General features: G+C 39.8%; 1 protein-coding gene across 1 annotated transcript in view; it reads right to left on the bottom strand.

Annotated features, from left to right (window-relative positions):
- SPTA1 (spectrin alpha, erythrocytic 1) overlaps nt 1-16,582 on the bottom strand; it is a 74,919-nt gene that overhangs the window by 24,685 nt on the left and 33,652 nt on the right. The window contains 15 exon segments of the mRNA XM_077982523.1: nt 2,791-2,923; nt 4,152-4,273; nt 4,881-5,001; nt 6,142-6,350; nt 7,681-7,785; nt 7,969-8,106; nt 8,625-8,756; nt 9,010-9,172; nt 9,512-9,615; nt 10,449-10,592; nt 11,382-11,579; nt 11,689-11,788; nt 13,740-13,921; nt 14,704-14,848; nt 16,071-16,162. Of these exon segments, the coding sequence (XP_077838649.1) occupies nt 2,791-2,923; nt 4,152-4,273; nt 4,881-5,001; nt 6,142-6,350; nt 7,681-7,785; nt 7,969-8,106; nt 8,625-8,756; nt 9,010-9,172; nt 9,512-9,615; nt 10,449-10,592; nt 11,382-11,579; nt 11,689-11,788; nt 13,740-13,921; nt 14,704-14,848; nt 16,071-16,162 (2,088 nt within the window).

Raw genomic sequence — 16,582 nt, 5'->3', positions numbered from 1 at the left:
AGACCAGTGTTAGTGAGGATATGTAGAAATTGAAACCCTTTCACAATGTTAGTGGGAATGCAAAATGGCACAGCTGTTATGGAAAACAATATGAATATTCTTCAAAACATTTAAAATAAAACTACCTATGGTCCAGCAATTCTATTTCTGGATATTTATCCAAAAGGATAAGGAAATAATGATTTCAATAAGATATTAGCATGCTTATGTTCATTGCAGCATTATTAACAATAACCAAGATATGGACACAACCTAAATGTCCATCAACAGATGAATGGATGAAAAAAATGTGGCATATTCATACAACAAAATACCGTTTAGTGTTAAAAAATAAGAAAGTTATGCAATATATGACAACATAGATGAACCTTGAGGACATTACACTAAGCAAAATAAGCCAATTATAGAAAGACACGTGTGACGTGATTCCACCTATATGAGGTAGACAAATTTATAAAATCAAAGAGTGGAATGCTAATTACCAGAGGCTGAGAAAAAAAATTGAAGTTTTACTAATCATAAGGCATAATATATTTTTAGTAGAGAAAGAGTTTCACCATAAATAGGATACTGACATTGTCAAGCAAGATGAAAATGCTTGAAATGTTTCTATACAGCCTACAACATTGTACCTACAGTCAACAATAATATGTTATACACGTATAAATGTATTAAGAGAGTAGATCTCATGTTCAGTGTTCTTGTCACAGTAAAGCAAATCAAAATGAACAAACTAACAATTCAATTAGAAAGTGGACAAAGAGACATTTCATTGAAGAAAATATACAGATTTCAAATAAACACATGACAAACATGTAAAATATCATTATCCATTAAGGAAATGCACATACAAACTACAATGAGATATCATTATATATCTATTTGAATGGTTAAAATAAAAGTAGTGACAACACAGAATGCTAGCAGGGATATAGAGAAAGTACATCATTTATGCATTTTGTTAAGAGTGTAAAATGTTATAGCCATACAAACAGGAAAGCAACTTGGCTTTTTTTTTTTTTTTTTTTTTTTTTGGTCCAAAACTAAATAGGCAGTTAACATATGGTTCAGTGATTGGGGTTCTGTACATTTATCCCAGGGAAATAGACTTATGTTTGCATTAAAATCTGTGCATGAATATTTATAGTGGCTTTTCTCACAGTCATCAAAAGTAGAAACAGTCCAGACACCCCTCACTAGGTGAGTGGTTCAATTGTGATATACTTTTACCATGACACTGCTCAGCAGTAAGAAGGAATGAACTATTGTTACACACAATAACCAAAATTAATCACCAGAGTATGGTGCTGAGTGAAAAGGTCCATCTTCAAAAGTTACATCATACTATATGAGTTAATTTGTATAGCAGCATAGAAATGACAAACTTATAGAAATGTAGAACAGACTCGTGGTTGCCACAGTTTAAAGAGGCAGGAAGAGGAGGTGGCTATAAAAAAGCAACGTCAGCGATCCTTGTAATGATGGTAGCCTTCTGAATCTTAACTGAACCTTACAATCTCAATATCCTATTTACGATATACTGCTTTTCTGGATGTTTCCATTAGAGAAAACTTGGTAAAGGACACGAGATTCTGTCTGTATTATTTCTTATAACTGCATGTGAATCTATAATTCTCAAAATAAAAAGTTCGGTTTTAATGCCTGTAATCCCAGCACTTTGGGAGGCCGAGGTGGGTGAATCATGAGGTCAGGAGATCGAAACCATCCTGGATAACATGGTGAAACCCCTTCTCTAATAAAAATACAAAAAATTAGCCTGGCATGGTGACAGGCACCTGTAGTCCCAGCTACTTGGGAGGCTGAGGCAGGAGAATGGCGTGAACCTGGGAGGCAGAGCTTGCAGTGAGCTGAGATCACATCACTGCACTCCAGGCTGGGAAACAGAGCAAGACTCCATCTCAAAAACAAAACAAAATGAAACAAACAAAAAAAAGTTCTGTTTTAAATAAAGGGAAGCCTTTGAAAGCATTTGATAGGAAGCCTTAAAATGCTTGAACGTGTGCAGTGGGGTGCACACACATGATCCAAAAGACTTACAAATAAGAGGAGCTGATAATTTGAATTATATGTTGTATAGGTTTAAGCTATCTTTTGCAAATCTAAGCCTTTCCTTCTGTCATCACATTAAAGTGAATTAATCTCTACAAAGAGTTCTTGGTAAATTCCCAATTTTTAGGGTTACTAGGCATAGTTTCCAAACTCCTAATACATTATTGTTTGTAATCACTCTCAAAAGCTGTCAAAATTTGCATCAACTCAAGATCACACTGATTACTTGTTCATTTCTTTATAGAGAAACCCAATCCTGCATGTAAAAGGATGTCTATAAATTGTGGAACTATTTTGTCCAGTAAGACCTTCTTCCTAAAATTATATTTTGTTGAAACTGCAGCCAATGTCATAAGAAGATTTTTTTCCAAATCAATTTAACATGAAAATTTAAGGGAATCCTTACAAAAGCTATAATCTACAAGGAATCTGACTTGTAAGGAAAGGTCTTTAACCATTATTTCTTTGACTCATAGATCACAGATTATGGAATTAAGATGTGAGTTCTGCCTTCACACCTGATTGATTCCTTAATCTTGGGCAAGTCACCTACATGCTTGGACTTTAATTTTTCGTATTTAATACTGTCAGGATTATTAATATTTCCTTCATCTTCTTTCACCAGAAAAACGTCCTAATATTACAGGTAAAAACACTGACTACCCAAGAAAATAACCAAATTGAAGAGAAGAAAATTGATTCATTCTTCCTGTTCCTCACCTGAGTAGCAGCTAATGTATCTCCAGAATCTCCTCGGACAGCCATAGCATTCTTTTCATTGATCCAAGCTTCCTCTTCCTCAGCATTCTGCATGAATTGCAAGTATTCAAGGGATTCTTCTAACTGAAGTCCTCTATAACAAGGTGACAAGCCCCAGTGAGGATAAGAACAAACTGGTAAGCAGTGGGAGTACAGTGGGGTGGCACAATCTCATTCAGGCAGACCAGCTTATTCTCACAAGGCAGCCACAGTTGAACTGGGCCTCAGCGCAATATGATATGTGCCTACTAGTCAGTGGTGAAGATCTGCTGTGAAATGGAGGAGACTCCTTCCCTAGAAGTTCATTTTGTGGCACCTTCTACTGTCTAAGAAACTTTCTTGGAGGGAGGAAACCCACCCTAGCCAAAAAAGGGAAATGATGACTTCAGTGTTGGAGAATATCAGCAGTGACACAATGTCTCTTTCTACTCTGAGCACTGCCTTCTTTCGTATATGATGAAGACACCACAAAGTGCCAGAATCTCCCTTTTAGCCCCCCAGGAAAAATGGAATTACAGACAGTAATTGTTATATTTGGCTATATGTGTGATGTGGTTTGACTCCGTTTCGCCACCCAAATCTCATCTTGAACTGTAGTCCCTATGTGTCAGTGGAGGGGCCTGGTGGGAGGTGATTGGATTATGGGGGCAGATTTCCTCCTTGCCATTTTCATGATAGTGAATGAGTTCTTGCAAGATCTGATGGTTTAAAAGTGTTTAGCACTCCCCGCGCCCACGCACACTCCCTACTCTGCCTTGGTAGATGTGCTTCTTTCCACTTTGCCTTCTGCCATGACTAAGTTTCCCAAGGCCTCCCAATCATGCTTCCTGTACAGCCTATGAAACTGTGAGTGGATTAAACCTCTTTTCTTCATAAATTGCCCAGTCTCAGGTAGTTCTTTACATCAATGTGAGAACGGACTAATACATTGTATATGTGGTTCAAATTGGCTATATGGCTATAGGGGAAAATAATTCTTCATCCTTACATTACTAAGGGCTGCATATAATATGAAAACTGGGAGATAAAGCAAAACAGATGTGTGGCTAGTAACCTGATATGAAGGATAACACATGTAGGAAAACAATAGTAAAAGACGGCTGCATGTAAATGCAGAAGGAGAGGTAGATTTAGAACAGAGGCAGTGATCATATTGCCTGGGGTATATGGAGGAAAGTTTTGGGGTAGACTTGGCATTTGAGAAAGGACTTAAGGAGATAGATGGGTAGTTGGGGAGAGCAGACAATGCTGAACAGGCACGTAAGTATCCTCCCAACATCCAAACTCCAGGAAGCGAACTGGGCCTTCTATATCCCACTCACCGGGCCTTGGCCAACTCTTTGAGCTTCTCCCAATGTTCAACAAACTGAGCCAGCCGCAACTGGATCTCCTCTTCCCCCACAGCAGCCTTGTCTTTCAGCTTCTCTGCCATATCCAGCACATTCTGAAGAACAACTCCGATTCATGTTCCATTACCTCACAATCTCTCCCCATTTAGCCATAGTCCCTTATCAAAGTATCTAGCCCATCCTACCCTCCAGATTATTTATAAACTCCACAGAACTTTGTGAGGGTCCTGAAAGTCCAGGGAGAATGATGAAAACTGCAACAAGATTTACTATGCTAAACATTCCCAAGTATTTTAGCAAATATATCAGTACTTGCACTAGGCTACTCTTCATAATCTGCTTTTTGGTCTATTCATGGTCACAGAGTGATCCTGCTGCCAAGTCAGACCCAGAGTTGCCTTCTTCTTAGTTGGCTCAAGTATAGTTTTCCCAGATGTCCCAATCTGCTCCCAATTGTCAATCACTTCCCAAGAGTGTTAGAAGTGCTCCTTCCAGGGAAGAGCATAGGTTCTTGTTCAGAACTCTTCTACTTATAGGAGACTAAAGGTGGAAGAGAAAAGAATATTTGTAAACTCTTTGACTAATTCTCTCTGACCTTGACATCCTACTTTCACATTTTATAGCACCCTCTTATTTATCTGTAACATGACAGGTTGCTATAAGATGATTTCTATATTTTCAGGTCTGGTATTCTATTCCTACCTGGATGGCAGGCTCATGTGCTACCAGCTCCCCTTCTAGGCGTCTGTGCTTCTTCAGCAAGTTCTGAACACCCTGAAGATCTCTCCCGTAGTCCTGGGAGCTCACTCGTAACAACTTCTCCCTAAAATCAAGGAAGAAAACAGAAAGTTTGGAGTCTAGACATCCAAGGTCATCCTACAGCAATAGCTTTCTAAGAGTGTGTGTGACTGGTGGTGAGGGTGGTTGTAAATTCTGTAATACCCTGTTGCCAATGACTGAAAATATAATTAGTGGAAGAGGCTTGCAGCAAAACTTCTGACTTAGCCAATACAAATTAAAGTAACATATTGATCTCTACCAATAGGCACAACTGTAACAGTCTTTCCATTAGTCCCTTTGCCTGTCCACCTGTGTATCCTCTGTTGTTTGCTCAAGAATATACACTAATGTTTCCTATTTCAGAAAAATGTGAAAGTTATAAATGACCTCCATGGATTTTGTTATTTTCATTTATTAATGTCAATAATAAATTCAGCTAGAATGCGTATAAAGAGCTGATTTCATAGGAGTCATGGCAGTTGGGATGCTTCCAAGTATAAAATGTTTGAGCGTCACCATGAAGCACAGTCGAAGACTACATGGACAAGATTATTCTATCTTATGGTCTTATCCAAAAATGATTTGAAAACATGTTGTTTGTTGCCCTATGCACTGTGCTTCCCTCTAATTTATTGATTACTCATAAGAATTAGCAGCTTTGTAGAAGAGAAGCATGATGAGGCACGTTAAATTGGAAGTAGGCAAAATATTGTGATTTGCTAATATTTTCCCATCATATTTTACAACAAAAATAGGATGAGTAATGAAATCATGGCAGATACTTTGTAATATTCTCTTTTGGGTGTCCAACTCAGCATCATATAAGATATACTGGATATAGAATGACAAGGATCTGATCAGCTGTGTAAATGCCCAGGTGTCTCTGTGAGTATTGTACATCATTCTACGAACTACAGAGCAAATGCAGATGGCTTCTTAGTTTTGTTCCTGTCAAGTATGTTAACTGCTCCTCACTTCCTCCACACCTGTCTTTCTCTGGCTTGCATCCAGTAGGGGAATTTGGGAAAAATAAAACCAATGTTAACTTTAAGCTGTGGCAAACATGAAGTAATACTATCTTCAAGAAACAATTACACATTTCATTTCAGCATAAATTGGAACAAGTTTGGTGGATTATCTACTTGTTTGGATTATCCACACATTTTGAGCTGGTGGCACATACTCTATCCAGGATTCCTCATCATCTAGATCCTGGAAGAACTGGAACAAGGCATAGGCCTCTTTCAGTTTTTCATGGTGTGCAGCTGCCAAGTCTTGGACATTCAGGAAACGCTCGTTGACACTGTCTTTTTTCTCCATAATCTGATCAACGTTGAAAGTCCCACTGGAGAGCAAATCTTCAGCCAATGTATTCAGGTCCTTGAGCGCATCCTAGAAAGTCTTGGGATACTCAGTGAATAGTATAGTACAGGCATTACTCAGATCCCACAATTTAACAATAGCTGGTCTGGCTCAAAGATTGGGCCAAATGGATAGCTTTTAAAGATATGGAATTTGATTATGTGTTATACATGTTAGCATATGTTCAGGTTGGAGAAGGACCATATGTGGGAGCAATAGAGTTAGCATTACTACATTACTCAAACTGTATATTTAGCCTGTGTCCTGTTTCTCCTTCTGATGTTTTCAGTATTTGTCTTCTCTCCCCAACTGAAAAAGAAAATCGGCTGTGTGCGGTGGCTCATGCCTGTAATCCCAGCACTTTGGGAGGCCAAGGCAGGTGGATCAAGAGATCAGGAGTTCAAGACTAGCATGGCCAACATGGTGAAACCCTGTCCCTACTAAAAATACAAAAATTAGCTGAGCATGCTGGCGCATGCCTGTAATCCCTGCTACTCGGGAGGCTGAGGCAGGAGAATTGCTTGAACTGGTACCAAAAAAAAAAAAAAAGAAGGAAAATCTTGGCAGGCAATCATTTGTTCCCATACAAGACTGTCTTATACTGACTTTGACAGCCACAGATTGATTTATTTGACAGTACCAACTTTGGCAGCCACAGATTGATTGATTCAATATTCAGCAAGAGCTACTCTATGGGCAACATTCTTAGCTGCCCATTGAACACACCTATCTCTTCTGCGTCTACTCCTATTCTAACCCAGCCCCCTAGTGATGTCATAGGAAACATCACCAAGTCCCAAGGCCTTTGACCTCCTTCCTTTTCTGTATCTGTATTATCAAGTAAAACTGATAATTATAAAATTCTTTAGTATAAAATTAACAACTTTCAGCATTTTTATCACTGCTCTCAGGACAAATTTTTGGTTGCTATTAGGATGCAACTGGAATCCTTGACAGGATTTCCAGAGTGCATGTGTAGTTCAACTTCATTTCACATGCCCCCGTTTGATTTTTTGTTTGTAATTCTATAAACTTCTACTTTCTTTCGAAGACCAGATCAAATATATAGCTTGAAAGATAATTGGCTTATATGTATGCATCACTAAAAGATAAAAAAGATAGTTTTTAGGGTCCACTTTCTGGAATCTTAGAGTCTATAGTTTAGTGATAATTGATTATCAGTGACAGTTTTAATGGCTTCACAGCCCATTAATTTTACCTAGTTAAAATGACTGCTGGTTGAGAACACTAAGAACAATTTTGCAAGGCTGTGTTTTCAAATGGTCTCCTAAGATGGGAGGGAGAAAAGCCAGAAATATTTCTATTCTGCCCAGAGGAATGGTATGCCAGCACTACTTACCTCTCGAGCCAACATCTCTGTCTCCAATAGCTGATGTTTCTTGAGTAGGTTTCCTGCTGAAGCCAAGTCCCTGGCCTGATCTTTCATGGCCAGCAATGTCTCTGCCTGGAAATAGAGAAATAAGCAATAAAGCTGCCAGGTGAAACTGCCTTTAAGGAAAATAAGATCAGCAGCTATGTCTCCCAACTTTTCCCAGGAAAAGTCAAGGAAATTGCCCATGTAGATATTCATTTGTCAGACAAGTATGTGTTAAACTCTTTTGTCTTTACTGTTTCCAGGTGCAATTACCTCTGAGAGCCAGAACTCAAAGTCCTGGATGCTTGTGTTGAACCTCTGTTGACGACTGGCCTCATTGAGCTTCTGCCCTTTGTCAGTTGTTTTCTCAAGCAGATAATCCCAATGTTCCTTCAGCTGTTCCAGTTGCTCCTAACCCAAGGACAGTGAGGAGTCATTACAATCTTTAGGATCCTGGGCCTTGTGACTACTTGAGAGAATAATGTAGGAAGGTTGTGAAGGCAGGAACTAGCCAAAATTTGCTGATACTTGAATATCATACATTTCAAACCAGTTACACTTAATCTGGGACAACAATAGGAGTTGTTGGACAAAACAGAAAGTTCAAAAAAAGGGTCCTGTGTTGAGTAAAGAGATTGACTCACAAACGCCAAAAAACTATTGGCAGAAGGGATAGAAAATGTAAAACAAGCATGATAAGACTTTGGAATTAAGCCTAGAGTTTTCTTAGAGTTCCAGGTACTGAGTATGATGGGAGTGACAAGGTCTGGGCATCACTCCTTTTCTCCTTTGTGCAACAATCAGAGGGAAGATTGTTCTTCTGTGATACGGTCACAGAACATATTTTATATCTCTACTCATGGAACATTGAAAGAGTAAATGATTCCTCCTCACGTGCCTTTGTAGCCAAAACTCATCCTGAGCTTTACCTTCATGGCCTCTTCATCACAATCACACGTGCTACGCTCAATCAGGGAGCGCCCCAGGTCGATGGTGGCATCCACCTGATCAGCTCGACCATAGACTTCATTTGCAAAGGCCTGGTGCTTCAGGTATTTCCTCTGAAGGGAAACAAACAGAAATTATATTATATTTTTATTTATGGAGACAAGATAAGGTAAATTATATTTAAAAGGAGGGGCTAATATTTCTATCACAACTGAGGTGATGGTGACTTCTGAGGAACCTGCTCCAAATCAGACTCTGAAGTCTCTGAGAGCAGGCATGGTAACCTCAACAGTCAGAAAGTGTTAAAGTATCAAGCCAAAAAGCTCAGAATGGTGAAATTTTCCAAGGTTCCTATTTTGAACTTGCCTGAATGTTAGTGGGGTCTTTGTAGGATTCATCACAGGCTGTGGGCAGCATCTCACTGATCCATTCTTCCAGCTCCTCAAGATCACGGTAGAATTGTTTTAGGTCGGCTTGGTCTCCAAGCTTTGTCTGCTCAGCAATCAGTTGTGCTTTGAGAGCCTTCCATCTAGAGGATGGAGCCAAATCACTCTATGCCCTCCTCCACCCTTCCCATGCTCTGATGCCATATCCATAAATCTTCCCATTTGCCAACATGCCTCTTTTCTTCTCACACAGTCTTATTATTTTCAGATATAAAATGCAGTGGTAAAGCCAGTTAATTTCTAAGGTATCTTTCATGTCTTTCATTCCATAAATCTAAGTCAGAAAGTCTGCATAGGTGTCAAGATAGTTTTAGGCACCTAGAAATGACAGGAAGTCAGAGTATTCCTCCATCTCAGTGCTAGCAAAGAGGTCAGTTTGCTATATTTTCCTTTAGTACATAAAACAATCACTCAGGCCTGACCTGTCTAGTACACGTTGGAGCCGAGTAGCAATCTCTTCTTTGGCATAGTGTTCATCAGCAATGAGGCGCTCAGCAAAATGTTGTAGGTCAGTGATCTTCCCTTCCTAAAAAGGAAAAGGAAAGAGCCCAGATGCCTGGAGATTAGGCCCTTGATGCAATCCCAGACTCCCTCCTAGAAAAGAATAAAGGTTTATCCTTTGTGGATTCAGAAGATATACTCAGGGTCAAACAATAAATGCCTTACAGGGAGGTGGGTTTCAACTTAACAGGCGGAGAAACATCTAATAATGGGCTACTTGTGTGGTACTGAGTTCCCTAAAGAACAGACACTTCTCATGACCATTGTAGAGGGTGGATCCTGTATTGAGTGAGACGTTGAAATACTATATAAAGTCATTTTCAATCCTAAAAGTCAGAGTTTAGAATGCTGGATTTAAAGTAAGAGAGTCCACTTGCTGCGTGTGACTTGGGTGAAACAATGTCAAGTGTCAGGCTGCCCTGCCTGCCTCAGTTTTTCTGTAAGAAGCAAACAGGAATCAGGGCTGGGCATGGTGGCTCACACTTGTAATCTCAGCACTTTGGAAGGCCGAGGTGTGTAGATCACTTGAGGTCAGGAGTTCGAGACCAGCCTGGCTAACATGGTGAAACCCCGTCTCCGCTAAAAGTACAAAAATTAGCTGGGCATGGTGGTGGGTGTCTGTAATCCCAGCTATTCAGGAGGCTGAGGCAGGAGAATCACTTGAACCCGGGAGGCAGAGGTTGCAGTCAACCAAGATCACACCACTGCACTCCATCCTGGGTGACAGAATGAGACTCCATTTCAAAAAAAAAAATGCAAATCAAAATGTTTGTAAATTATAAAACCAGACAAATGTATAGGATTTCTGTTATTACTACTATGGATTATTATATTAACTCCTTTACTAGTCATTATTACCTGGGCAGTGATTGCTTTGTGCAAATCATCCTGTTTCTTCTTCAAGGCCTCCAGACTGTTTAAGGAATCTTTGTCATCTGACCTCAGGGCATTCTCACGTGCCACCATCCAGTTCTCAGCTTGATCACAGTTCCCCTGGAACATCTATGAGGAATTAAATGAGAGGGGTATGGTGTCGTCCAGGTGGTGCGAAGGAAATGATGTTACACCTTTCATGATCGTGACACAAAGGGTTTTGCAAGGAGTACTTAGCATCTTCCAAGACACACTCATGTGACACATCTTAGCTGTACTGGAACTTTTCCTCTTTCCCAAACATACACTTTATGTTTATGTATAAGCTACCTCCAATTCCTGGGGTGCTGTTTCCTAGTTCTTAAACCTTGTTAATACTGTCTGATCATTTCCTTAAGACTCTGTGAAATGTTATCCTTCAGGGTAGCCTGTGACACAACCGCTCATTTCCCCCAAAAGCTTTAATCACTTCTTGTTCTTTAGCCTCAAACCACTCAAACTTTTTGTTTTATTAATAATCATCTCACCGCACTAGTAAAATCTGTCTATATGTCTAATTTCACTATTTAAGAAATGGGAAACTATCTTACTAATCTTTGTGGCACTCTGAGCCTCCACAGGATAGAATCTTAACAAAAATCAGACAATCAATTCCTCAATCAATCAACAAATGATAAACAACCCACCTCATGTTCAGGACTGATCACCATCTTGTTCGACTCTTCTAACAGGAAAGAGCGGAGAATATGACAATGATCGGTATAGAAAGCATAGTACAATGCTAGGTATTTAAGAGATGAGCTCCCTTTGTGTTTATAATGTGGAAAGTCTAGTGAACTGAGCATGTAATGACCATATAAAATTGCATAGAAGAAACAGACTACTGAACCTGCTTAACAGTTGGGAAATTTGCTGTACCTGCAACTCCAGGCACTGGTCTAGGATCTTCTTGCGTTGTTCCCAAGCCTTCTCCAAATCATCTCTCTCTAGCCTGACAGCTTGAAGCTTTTTTTCAATTTCAGGGCTAGCACGGTGCTCACTGTCTATAAGTTCTGCACCGAAGTCCTCTAAGGCCTGGAAGGTGGGAGCCTCTGCCTCCATGTCAGCACGGTGCTCCTGTGGGCAAAAGGGGGAAGAAATCAGTGAGGCCAACTCCGTTGGAAATTTTAAAATTAGTAGAGGTTTCAGGTGAAGTGATCAGTGGCTATGGCTTTTGTAGTTATACCTGATGTCTCTCCAGCAAGATCTCTATGCCAGTTAAGTCTTCGGCCAGCTCCTGTGATGATACCATGCCGCCAATGCTGCTGATCCAATTCTGCAGATCCCTAGATAAATAGACACATTGGAATCGACAAGAAAACTTTGCAACTTGCTACAGTGCTGTTTGCCCTACAGCTTTCCATTCTCCAGAAAACATTTCCAGAATAACATTTTTTATCTGGCTTTATATGCTTCACAGATCTTAGGTTTGCTGTTTTTATTGTATCACTTAATGGTAACAATCCCTTGTATTTGAAAGCCTCTTCACTTTTATTACATTTATCAATTCTTGCAGTAATCCTGCAGAGATTCTGGGAATTTTTTGTTTTCATTATGGAGATAAAGAAGTCAGCTTAGAAAAGATAATTAATTTGCCCATGTGATATAACTAAAAGCAGACCTCTTCAGTAGAACCCAGACCTCTGGAATCCTGGACTGTTACATATTTCATTACTTCTGTTGGTTACTGTTCCTTTTAAGTGGTTTCTAGGGTTTGAAGATACATCTTATTATAGAGTCTCAAAGAAATCATGTCTTTCCTCTTACTTTTATTCTCAAGAGAATCTAGCACATATTTTGGCCAACATACACATACACACACAGGCCTCCACACTGTTGATTAAAACAAGGTGTATTTCCCTACCCTTTTAGTAGTCAGGAAGTTAGACAAGCAAAACTAAGGTCTATCTTCTTAAAAGGCAAATTTTAACCATGCATTAACTTTAAAGCATATATAATGAATAAATTAAGCATCTCATAAAGAACGTCATTACTCTTGTTTGCTCAATGGGAACCCTTAGCTCTAGGAAAAGAGAGGTCTCTTCTTTTGTAAATTCATTTATTGAAGCAACTAAGTTTTATTGGATGCTTACTAAGTACCAAACATTGTGAAAAAGGCATATCTGTGCCTTCTAGGAATTCACACTTTAGGTTAAGAACGGAAAACAAAAACAAAAACAAAAAACAGAGCATAGGCACTAATAGCAATTAAAAAACAAAACTGAAAGCAAAAGTGTCACATAGGGTAAAATAAGATATTAATGTTGCTCAGGGGCTGGGAACACTACTTTGACATACTGAGGAGTACAGCTTCACAAAGGGAAGGAAGCACCATTGGAATGGGTGTGAGTGCTATGTATTTAAACTGTGTCAAAAACTATAGCTTTCCAGTGCGGAACTGAGGAGGGGATTTCCAAGAGGAACTACAGTCATTTGCCAAAATTTGCCTCCTTTTTTCTTGAAAAGCATTGCATTGAGAGCTACAGCTTCCTGGACCCTCAACTCTAATGCTCCTCCCAGCGAACTGATGTGATGGAGTCGAACGTGGGAACTGTTCCACAAACTATATGTTTGTGAGGTGAATTTTGGATTGTGATAATGTCTAGACTTCAGTAAGATATTCACAATTCTCTGGAATTTGGTCCCAGTAGTTTTAAGTTTATCTCTTACTACTTCTCTTACCACCCAAACATGTTCTTATTCCTATTCTTCTTTTCTTATGATTATGTCTTTGTTTGCACAGTTCAGTCTACATGACTTGTTTTCTCTTCTGTTAAAATTTTGATTGATAAAATATAATAAAATGTTACATTATCTGCAGTGCATCATCTCTTCTACCCAACTCTGAATTCTCACTGCTGTTTGTTACAATGTGTGTTTGAGGCTTCATTATGTTCTATCATAGTTATATGTATTCAACAGAATACTGAATACAGTAGAAGACTGAATACTACTGTCTCCTCAGTAGAACAAAACTCTAAAACCCCACATCATAGTACTTTATATATAGTATACATTTACAGAAGCTCACTGAACTGGCCTAGATGGCTTCAGATTCTTTCAGACTTTGTATTTTATTGCTTTAAGTTTCAAACCTGAAATTTTTACACCTTGCAAGAGGTAAGACTTGAACGCAGTGGTGCCCTCCAAACACAGCAGTGAACAGCATCTGTACCCAGACCACTCCTAGACAGTCTACTTAGAGGCCAGACATGGACATTACCCACCCCACTCTACCTGGCCTTGCTGAGGAACAGGTAGAATTTCTGGGCCTCATTTAGGCTCTCCTTACGATCCTTTGTGCGCCCCTGCAGGTCTTCCCAGGCCTCATTAAGCTCCATTTTCTGTCTCTGCAGGTCCTCAGTGGCATCTGGATGGGACTCACTGAGACGCTCCGCTGTCTCCCCCAATATGGTCACCTGGGGAGGTACAATAGCTCTGATAATCAGCCTAGAGACACACCTGAATCTTAGCAAAAGGAGACTCCTAAGTCCCAGTATTCAGCTCCTGAAATAGACATCAGTGATGTATAAGTATGTCATAATACTTTATAAAATAATATCAACCTTTTAGTCCACATAACTCCCTAAGGTAGTTACAATCAGCATTACCATACTTGTTTTTAAAAATAAGAGGGTTGTGGGGAAGAGTGGTTAAGTGACTCTGCTGGTTAGTGGCAACCTCAATTAGGAAACCCAAGGGTCTTGATTCTTCATGCGAGGAGCTTCTTTTTGTTCTGCATGATAATGCCAAGCCTCTGAGTATATCTGGAAAGCTCCAGAGTACACTTTTGGGTTGAAACAGAATTTAACAACTCATTCAATTCCTTGCTAAGAAAAACATGCACCATGCTCAGGCATTGGCCTGATCATCCCGGATATGGACATTTGCTATTTCTCCTGAGCTACTGGCCTCCACCTAGCTGCCACAAGATCTGGTCACTTGTCACCTACCAAAGAGACAAAGGGATATAGGGTGCTCACTCAGACAGCAGGAGTTGAACAAGTTTTTCCCCATGTTAATGGTCATGGGGCATATCCTTTTCATGGTCTTGCCTTAGGGACAGTGTACAAAAACAAATATGAAACAAAGAGAAATATAAGAATAAGAGACCGAAAAAGAGAACCAAAGAAGAGGGCTTTGGTATAGGGTTAAATATAAAGTGGAAAGTGTTGGAAAAGCTTTGAAGGACCTGTCTCACCTTATCTCCCAGGGGTACGAGGTCCCTTTCAAAGCCCTCATGCTGTCGCTGAAGAGCCTGAACACTGAATAGATCTGAGCCAGGGTCTGCAGCACTGAGGGCCTGGCACTTCTTCTCAATCTGCTCCTTTGTGTCATCTGCTTCTCTGGTATACAAGAGAGTAGAGAGTTCAAAAGTAAGGATATGTACCAGAGGCAGGCTAGTGGGGCTCACAAGAAAGTTATCATCACTACCACTCATCACCCTCACACCCCCCATCCCCTACCCCCAACCCCCACCAATTATCATCATTCTTTTTTATGTGCTAGAAACTTAGGCTCGTTTAATCTTCACAACTCCAAGAAGCATAGTTACTATTACCATTCCCATTATATAGATCAGAAAACTGAGGACTAAAGAGGATAAGTATTTTCTCAAGATTATATCACTGCTGAATGGTGGCGCCTAAGCTTGAACCAGGCCATCTGACGGCAGTCACATGCTTAGCTATCATACTTCATAGCTTTCTATCTTAAGCGTTCTGAACACACAGACCTATCTGAGTCTGTTTTTCCTTCCCTGCATCATCAAAAATACATTTATACACAATGAAGGTGTTTGGTTTCTGTTTTGTTTGTTTGTTTACTTGTTTGTATGTGTCTTTGTGTTTCTTAGTTTGAAAATCAAACAAGAAAAATGTTGAATGAGCTGTTAGTCAATATGATGTCTGTTGCCCTCTACTGTTGACTTCTAGTTCAGAAATGTAATTACTTAAACTTCTTGTTTCAACTTCAAGTTTCTTTCTTTCTGTTTTGATTTTAAAGACAAGGGTCTCACTCTGTTGCAATAGGCTGGAGTGCAATGGTGTGTTCAAGGCTCACTGCAGTCTCAGCCTCCTGGGCTCAAGTGATCCTCCCAGTTCAACCTCCCAAGTAGCTGGGGCTGCAGGCCTGTGCCACCACACTGGGCTAATTTTTCATTTTTTATTTTTTTGTAGAGACAATGTCTTGCTTTGTTGCCCAGGTTGGTCTACAACTCTCAGCCTAAAGCAATCCTCCTGCCTCGGCCACCCAAAGTGCTGGGATTACAGCTATGAGCCATTGCACTCAGCCTAAGTTTTATTCATTTTCATGGAAACATATATAGACTACTAATTGTGTTCCAAGACCCAAGCCTAGGCATTAGAAAATTGAAGTGGGTTGTCTGGGACTATCCCGTCTGTGAAGTGAGAATTATACTACTAAAAAGCCTAATTTTCTATTGGCACATTGTCTCCATCTCAGGAAGAAAGATTATATTAGTATCTATGGTTCCACCATAGTAATAGACTTAGAAGTTTTGTGAGTGGGTTGTAAAGCAGCACTGCTTTTTAGAGTTAAAATTCTTACCTGTGAAACACCTCAACAGCATGGGCACTGCCCAGCAGCTGCCGCTGTTCATCTGCAAGCCTCTGCAAGGAACCCCAGCGGGCATTCAATTCCTAAAAGAGGCAAAAACATCAGACTTGAGATGGAGAACTAACTCACATGGCTCAGTAGTGTCTGAAGACAAGACAAGATTTAAATCATAATTGTTCTTATGTTATTTTCTTCAGAAATTGCATAGCTTTGCTCCTTTCTTGGACAGCTTGAGCTTGGGTCTCATTTTTGCCAGTGCCTCAGAGAAACTGATTTCTTCTGAAGCTGATGTTAGAGGGTGAAACCATCAAATCTGGAGTAGTAATCAGTGCTTACTGTTACAAAGACGACACAATAAACTCCAAAAAAAATGAGCGGAAAGTGTTACTTTGGTAGTTAGAAGTGATCACATTTCTCTAAGACAAATAATTCTGTATCCTGAATTGAATAAATCAGGTAGCCTCTTAAAGCCCTACTTTCTATAGGGGGTAAGTACATTGCTC

The sequence above is a fragment of the Macaca mulatta genome, chromosome 1 (genome assembly GCF_049350105.2).
Source record: "Macaca mulatta isolate MMU2019108-1 chromosome 1, T2T-MMU8v2.0, whole genome shotgun sequence".
NCBI lineage: Eukaryota > Metazoa > Chordata > Mammalia > Primates > Cercopithecidae > Macaca > Macaca mulatta.
Note: the sequence above shows the minus strand (reverse complement) of the source record. Positions and strands in the feature narration are given on the sequence as shown.